The sequence below is a fragment of the Pteropus vampyrus genome, unplaced genomic scaffold (genome assembly GCF_000151845.1).
Source record: "Pteropus vampyrus isolate Shadow unplaced genomic scaffold, Pvam_2.0 Scaffold250, whole genome shotgun sequence".
NCBI lineage: Eukaryota > Metazoa > Chordata > Mammalia > Chiroptera > Pteropodidae > Pteropus > Pteropus vampyrus.
The window spans coordinates 524,889-533,311 of NW_011889031.1; the positions used below are offsets into that span (position 1 = coordinate 524,889).

General features: G+C 49.6%; 1 protein-coding gene and 1 non-coding gene across 2 annotated transcripts in view; one reads left to right on the forward strand and one right to left on the reverse strand.

Annotated features, from left to right (window-relative positions):
• Positions 1–1,557: 1,557 nt before the first annotated feature.
• On the reverse strand, positions 1,558–1,676 carry LOC111729180. The gene has a single exon (XR_002776126.1). It is a non-coding gene; the product is annotated as a 5S ribosomal RNA (ribosomal RNA).
• A 1,267-nt stretch (positions 1,677–2,943) lies between these two features.
• TSKS (testis specific serine kinase substrate) overlaps positions 2,944–8,423 on the forward strand; it is a 14,908-nt gene continuing 9,428 nt past the window's right edge. Inside the window, exons 1-2 of the mRNA XM_011374522.2 lie at positions 2,944–3,126; positions 3,449–3,674. Coding sequence (XP_011372824.1) covers positions 2,957–3,126; positions 3,449–3,674 — 396 coding nt within the window. The 5' untranslated portion in view covers positions 2,944–2,956. The remainder of the gene's footprint in view (positions 3,127–3,448; positions 3,675–8,423) is intronic.

Consider the following 8,423-nt stretch of genomic DNA (forward strand, 5'->3'; position numbering starts at 1 on the left):
GTTGTTAAGAGAGACATCCAGAGTCCCAAGAACAAAAATCTGTCACTACCAAATGGGGGAAAAGCCACCCCTCTTCCAGGCCTCAACTCTCCACCTCGGTCTCCCCCACCACTTCCGACCCTTCACAGAGCCCCACCTGAGATCGGATGGAGTTAATTCTGAGTTCTTGGTGTGGGTAGACGGTGGAACTCCATCTTCTCCCAACTCCTTCCAGAGCCCATGAATTAGCCAAAACTTAATTTTTAAGACAAGACCTAAAGCAAAGTCACCAGGGTCTAATGAGGAGTTAGATTGGGAAGGAAGACAAACTTCTGGAAAATCTGGGACTAGTAGATCCTACATGGGGGCCATATAAGTAAGTATACCGTGGGTGCCACAGGTATAATTTTCTATTTACTCCGGCTACGTTAAAAAAATAATAAAACGGAAAAGTGAAATTAATTTTAATAATGTATTTTATCTGACCCGATATACCTAAATATTATCAGTTCATAGTTTTTGGCATTCTCATTTTTCTAAGTCTTTGAAATCCCATTTTTGTGTGTTCGTTTGTTTTTATAGCACGTCTTAGTTGAGACTCACCACATAGCAAGTGCTTAGTAGTCACAGGCCATTGGTAGTGGCTGTGATATCGGTCGGCATAGAATTATAGGACCAGATTTGAGCAAGACCATTCTTGGGCTCAGAGGCTCAGGGGCTGACCCATTGCTAAATTTTAAGGCCAGGCCACAAACAAGTCCACGTTTGGGGGTCTAGATGAGGTTTGAGCAAGTCCTTTTAGGTTTTAAGGCAGAGCATTAAGAGAGAACCCCAGAAGCACCTTGAGGAGCTCATGGACTGAACCATCAATAGCTTCTAAGACTCTGACCTGAGCAAATCAACTCTTGACTTTCTCCAGAAATACTGGACTCACCCCCAGTCTTCCAATTTTGGCAAAAAGGCCCTCCATCAATCACCCAAGCACTCATCCTAGAGTGCCTCCTGTCCCTGATCTCAAACCAAGGCCACAGCACATCCCACAGCCAGCCTCCTCCTTCCATCGCCCCTGCCTCACCCGTGCAGGCCATCCTTAACTGTCATCTCTTGCCTGGAACCTGCCGCGACATCCCTTGCTGCCCTCCCTGCTCCCATCTTAGCCACCCATGGTCTATTCCCTACACGAACCCACGTGCTTTTTATGACATCGGTCAGCCGTGTCCTTCCCCAGATTAAAGACCCCAGTCACGCTGGCTTCCTCTTGGCCATTCTTACTCTCCAGATACATGCCTACACCCCCACCCCAGCTTTCCCCATGGCTGCCCCTCCACCCTCAGATCTCAGCTCAATGGCGCTGCTTCCGAGAGAACTTCTGAAATCAGGAGTTAGGAACTTAAGGTTCGTTCTCAAACACGTTATCGAGTAGTTTTTAAAAATATATAATATACGGTAACGGAAAGAAACTAGACTTGAGGTGATGAGCTCAAAATAGAGTATACAGATGTTGAATTATAATGTTCTACACCTAGATGTTATATATCGTCATCAACCAACGTTACCGGAATAATTTTTTTTAAAAAACGCCTACAGCACCTGGTCTTCCTAGGTGGTCTCCCATCCAAGTACTACCCAGGCCCGACCCTGCTTAGCTTCCGAGATCAGAAGAGATCGGGCTCGTTCAGGGTGGCATGGCCGTAGACTGGAATAAATTTAATAAAAGAGAAAGAACGCAAATAAAATATTAAAAATTTCATTATAGACATTTTCATATATACCCCAAAGCAGAGGGTATAACGCACCCCGTATTCCCAGCTCCAACAAGGACCAACACGGACCTTTATTATTTCATCCACGACCCTCTCCATTTCTCTTCCCCACCTCTGCTGGATTATTTTAAAGCAAGCCCCCTCATCATACCATTTCATCCCCATCGCCCAGTTTCTCGCCCAAAATTTCATTATGAATAGGGTCTTTGCAGATGATCAAGTTCAGGCGAAGTCATTTGGGTGAACCCTGAGCCAATATGACTGTGTCCTAAAAAAGGGGACACTCAGACACAGCAGTAGACAGGGATGGAAACAATATGAAGACCCACGGGGAAGATGGCCATCTATAAGGTAAAGAATTCCTGGGGCTACCAGAAGCAAGGAGAGAGGCCAGCGACAGATTGTCCCTCACAGCCTCAGAGGGAACCAGCCCTGCCAACAGCTTCATCTGGGACTTCTGTGATTCAAGCCCCCTAGTCTGTGGTACTTTGTTACGGCAGCTCCAGGAAACGAATACCAAATTCCAATCCTTCATGCCTAGCACTGACTATATAGTTCCATGTTTATTTCGATTCTTTATTCATAGGCGAAATTCAAACACAAATTTGTGCACCGGGGATTAGTGTAAATCGATGAGCTTTGACAAATGCTCACACCTGGTTCTGATTCTCTTTATACCGCTTACTGACATCTGGTATTTTTTGTGTGTTTCTGCCTATTGCCTGCCGGCCCCCTCCCAGCCCCCCACAGAATGTAAGATCCTTCAGGGCCGGGGCTCCACCCTCATTCGCCACCATCTCCCAGATCCCGGGAAAGTGCCAAGTTCGAGTCCAGGGCACGCATGAAGAATCAAGTATGAATGTGGGGGGCTGGGTGACACCCCTGTTAGTATCAGGGAGAGGGAAGTTGGGCTCCTCCCCAGAACTGAGAATTAATAACTCCAGAACCAATGGGCCTGCCCATTGTAAGTTCTGGACTAGAATGAAGCAGAGGGACACATCGGGGTAGAAACAGAATCCTGGACAAGAAGGGTTCGCTAAGCCCCCCGGGGGAACAGCTGAGCCGGCACCTCCCTCTGCCCCCGATCCCCCCCTTAATGAGGCCCAGTGGTTAGGTCCTTTATGAGGCAGGCTTGTAGGGTCAGAGACTTTGAGGGTCAGTGGTCAGAGGAGTCTCAGAGGAAGGAGCCCCTGGGAGCAGGGCCCCCACACGCCATGGCGAGCGTGGTGGTGAAGACGATCTGGCAGTCCAAAGAGATCCATGAGGCTGGGGACCCCCCTGCGGGGATCGAGAGCCGCTCCCAGCTGGTCCCCGAGGTTCCTGGGGGGGTGACCAGCCCAGTCAAGGGGATCGCGAAGAAAAAGAAGGCTGTGTCGTTCCACGGGTGGGTTTGTCGCACCCTGTCGGGAACGGTCCTAGAGCCCAGCACTGCGTCCGACAGCGTGCGAGTCCCACCGTGGGTGCTGGAGGAAGGGGAAGGGGAGGAGAGGAGGAGGAAGAGGAGGCCAGAGGGCCTGGGGAAGGAGGAATAAAGAAAGCGAGAGGTAGAGAGGAAGGAGAGAGCGGAGATGGAGGGAGGAGGGGCGTTAAAGGGAAGAAGAGAGCGGTCAGGTTGGAGTCAGGGAGAGCTGGGGGCGGAGGCGGGAGGGCCGCACCCCACCGAGGCCACATGTTGACTGACCCTCCTGCCCGGCTCTCCTCCCCAGGGTGGAGCCTCGCATGTCCCATGAGCCAATGCACTGGTGCCTGAATCTCAAGCGGTCCTCGGCTTGCACCAATGTGTCCCTGCTCAACCTGGCTGCCATGGAGCCCACCGACTCCTCGGGGACAGACTCCACCACGGATGACAGAGGCCCACTGGCACTGCCTGTTCCCCCTGCTTCCCCCACTCCACCCTGGGCTCCGGATGACCCAGACATCACGGAAATACTGGTGAGGGGCCCCTGGCCGGGGAAGATGGTCCTGATCCTGGGGGTAGGCAAATACTGGGGGGGGGTAGGGGGTTCTTCTTGGTTCTGTCACTCTTCAGAGCCAAGAGGAACTGCCTCCTCCTCCTGTAACGGCCAGCCATGAATCTGTCCATCCTTGCTGAGTGATGCCTGCTGCCAGGGAGCTGGTCTTTAGTTCATTCAGTCACTCCCCAATGTCCTGCGTGAGGCTGGGGTCACAGAGAGGAGTCAGGCCAGGTCCAAGCCCTGGGGAAGCTCTCGGTCTGGTGGGGACAACAGGCATAGATTGGGGCGATAAAATCCGTAATAGAGATAACACCAGTGATCACAGAAAAAGGGCCCTCAAATCAGGCTGCAGGGTGCGGAGGCGGTATCAGGGAAGGCTTTCTGGAGGAAGCAATGTGGGAACTGGGCTTTGATGGATGAGTAGGAGTTCGCCAAGGGGCTCACCTAAGAATCTGGGGCAACGATGGGAGGAGAGCAAGATCTAGGGGAACTTAGAGAATTCCTGACTGAAGCACAGAGGACTATAGCTTGGTCCTTTAACTGCCAACCCCGTCCCCTGCCAGGCTTCTCCCCGGCCAGGCCCCGATCCGGGCTGCATGTGGACATCGTGAACTACACTAACAACAACCGCAGTCATAATGATGCTAATAAGATGCACTAGTGTCTCCCGAGCACTTTCTGTGTCCCGGGAACCTCAACTTCCTCATTTGTGTTCCTTAAATGCCTACGATGTGCCAGGCACTGGTCTAGGAGCAGGAAATCCAGCAGTCCCCAAGGCAGAGCCCTGGGTACAACCGTACTCATGTCACAAGGTTGCCGTGACAAGTGCAGTTCATTCGTGTGAAACGTTTAGCACGAAAGCCAGCTAGACGTCCGGAGAAAGTGTTGCTTGTTATTATGAGTCACCCCCATTCCGCAGATGAAGATACTGAGGTCTGAAAAGGTTTCAGAGCATCCCCCAAGGTCACACAGCTTGTAGGCAGGATAGCCGGGCTTAGGAGTCGGCGGGGGATGGCGGCGGGGCGGGGGGGGGGGGGCTCTCTGCATCGATGCGGGCAGTGAAGTCACTGCGGAGGCCCAGCCGGCCATGGTCAAGGAAGACTTTGCAGAAAAGGCAAACCCAAAGACAAGGAAGGTGTTCCCCAGGAGGAAGGCAGGGAAGGGCATTGCAGCCAGCTGGAATGACATGTGCAAAGGGACGGGGGCAGATGAGAAGAATCCAGGGAAGGGAGATAACTAAAGGTTGCTCCCCGTGGCCGGATGTGGGACATGAGACAGACGAGGCTGGAGAGGGGCAGGGCACAGGCCACACAGGCCGAGACACATGGGGACTCTCCAGAGGGCAGTGGGGCCGTCAAGAGTCCATGGGCCGGGGAGAGAGAGGAGCGACTTGGGCTATTGGCCCCATTCCCATCCACGGAGCGCCTACCATGTGCCAGGCTCTGTGCCACGTTCTCTCAGAAGTTCTGTAAGGGAAGCGGCGTCGCTACCAATTTAATGATGAAAAGGAACATAACTGAGGTCTAGAGGGACAGCGTGACCTCTGCGGCTTGTAAGAAGCGGGGCCAGCACCGGAAGCCTAGCGGGACTGACATTAAAGCAAAAGTCCCTTCTCCCCCGCAAAGACTCCTGGGTAGGAGACATTGGAAGGGTAGAGACTGGAGGCTCAAGAGGAGGCTGGGCAAGGGTCCAGGGTAGGAGAACCAGATGGAGAGAAGGGAACGGGACAGGCAGATCCCAGCGAGAAAGATGGCCCGGAGACGACCCCTCCCCCAGCCAGAACAGCTTCTTCCCTCCCCCCGTGAACATTACTCAGGCGGCGCTTGCAGAGGTCTGCCTCCCACGAGCTGCGTCTGAGTCATGTCCCCAGTGGATCGTGATGCCTGAAAAAGAGCCCTGGACCGCCAGGATCAAGGCCTGATGCAGCCGCCAGCTCGCTCTGGGGCGGGCGGGGTGCATCAGTCCCTATGGGGCCTCTGGTTCCTTCTCTGTGAAACGGGAGAAGTAATGACGGCCAACGGCTGGGGGTCAATGGGGAGGTGGGCAGTAAGAACACATCCTGGCACTCAGCTACATCAGGAGAGAGAGCTGTAGAGAGAGGCGAGACAGACAACTCTGACAAAGAGGTTAGAGAACCAAGGGGCATATAGAGATCCTGCTAGAGAGAGTGGCAAATTCCGGATCGGACAGACACAGTGGGAGATTGTTGTCCACAGACTTATCATCGAGGCTGCTGAGAGGTTTTGGTTCTAAGTCCCTTCCTGGTAGATCCCAACCCATTGTCCTTATTTGTCAACAATGCCGACACTAATCCCTGGGCTCGGCTTACTGACTACCTCTCGACCGTTCCTACTGCCCTCCGAGCCAAGTATCAACATTCGCATTTTATGAGAAAGGAAACCCAAGGGGGCCTGGAACCGGAAAATGGAACAACAAAATGGAAAGAAGGGGGGGGCCAAAGAAGAACTTGGCCCAAGGCCCCGGCCCCCCCCGTCACGCTATTCACTTCTCAGGCCAGGATGACAGGCTTTGCCTTCGCCACTCCCCTCTTCAGTGCTCAGTGAAGCTAAAACTCACCTCCAGGGAACCCACCTGCCCTTATTTCAAAGAAATATGGACCAGGGGACTTTCTGGTCCAGCCTGTGTTCCTTCCAATAGCAGCCCCGCGCAGGTAACTATACTCCCACCTGCATTTTACAGGTAGGGAAACAGACAGAAGGAGGTGAAGTCCCCTCCCTGAGGTCCCACAGGTAGTAAGTCAGAGAACTGAGCTGACCCCAGGACTTGCTTCCTAGTTTCCCAGGACAGCTACCCATAGGAAACCCAAGACCTTCAGGGTCTTCAGTTTTAAAAGATCAATTTGTGTATCGGTTAGCTATCGCTGCGAAACAAATTTTCCCAAAACGTCCAACCACAAGCCTGGAGTGGCTCAGCTGGCTGGTTCTGGCTTGGGATTCCTCCTGATTTGGGCAAGGGCTGCAGTCATCTGACGGCTTGACGGGGGCTGGGGGTCGTCATTCCAAGATGGCACACTCACATGGATCTCAGTTGGAGGCCTCAGTCTCTGGTCACCTCGGTGACTGCTTAAGACATGGCGGCTATCATTCCATAGAGTGAGAGAGAGACATCAAGAAGCCATAGTTCCTTTTATGAACTAGTCTCTTAAGTCACATACCATCACTTCTGCTTTATTTTAGTTACTAGCTATGTACCACTAAGTACACAGCCAACAGGCAAGTGAGGGGAATAAGGTTCATGTCTTAAAGGAGCATCTACAAACTTATGGGCATGTTTGAAACCACCGTGGTTTTGTGGAGTGTTTTGTAGATATCTGTCATTGGGATGAGGAAGTTCCCTCCTATTTCTAGTTTGTTGAAAGTGTTATCATAAAAGGGTGTTGGGTTTTGTTAAATGCTTTTTCTCAATTGACGTGATCATTTTTTTTCCTTTTATTCCATTATACGATTTACTACATTAATTTGTAGGTCGAACCAATCTTGCATTCCGGGGATAAATCCTACTTGGTTATGGTATATAATCCTTTTTTATATGCTGCTAGATTTGTTTTGTTAGGATTTTGTCAAAGGTTTTGTGACTGTCTTCAGAAGGGGTATTGGTCTGTAGTTTTATTTTCTTGTGATGTCTTTGGTTTTGGTATCAGAGTGATACTGGCTTCATGGAACGAGTTAGGAACTGTCCCTTACTCTTCTATTTTTGGGGAAATTTTGAGTTAGATTCGTAGCGATTCTTTTTTAAATGATCGATATAATTAACCAGTGAAGCATTCTGCTACTGGGCTTTCCTTTGTTCGAAGATTTTTTTTTTTTTAATTACTGACTCAGTCTCTTTACTTGTTATGGATCTATTCAGATGCCCTAGTTTTCGAATCAGTTTTGGTAGTTTGAGTTTTCCTAAGAAGTTTTCCATTTCATCTAGGTTATCGAATGTGTTGGCATACAGCAGTTCATAGCATTCCCTTAACATCCTCTTTCTGTAAGCTTGGTAGTAAAGTCTCCTCTTCCTGATTTTACTAATTTAAGTTTTCTCTCTCATTTTTGTGGTCAGTCTAGCTAAAGATTTTTCGATTTTGATGATCTTTTCAAAAAAAACACTTCTCGTTTTGTTGATTGTATCTACTATTTTTCTAGCCTCTATTTCATGTTTTACCATTCCAATCTTAACCATTTCCTTCCTTCTACTAGCTCTGGGTTTAGTATGCTATTCTTTTACTAGTTTCTTAAGGTGGAAGTTTAGGTTATTAATTCTGAGTTCTTTTTCGATGTAGGGTGTTTAGGGCACTAAATTTCCCCCAAAGTATTGCTTTCCCTGTATCCCATAGGTTTGGGGATGTTGTGTTTTCATTTTCCTGCATCCCAAAGTATTTTTTTAATTTCCATTATGATTTCTTTTTCTACCCATTGGTTGTTTGAGTGTGTCGTTTAATTTCCATCTATTTGTGAATTTCCCTAATTTTTTTTTTTCCTATTGATTTCTAAGTTAATTCTACTGAGGTCATCAAGATCGGAAAACATACTTTGTATCACCTTAATCCTTTTAAATGTATGGAGACTCGTTTTGAGAACATTTCATAAGCACCTGAGAAGAATGTGTATTCTGCCCTTGTTACGTGGAGTGTTCTACAGATGTCTTAGGTCTCGTTGGATCACAGTGTTCACATTTTCTACCTCCTTGATCATCTCTAGTTGTTCTATCCATCATCGAAAGC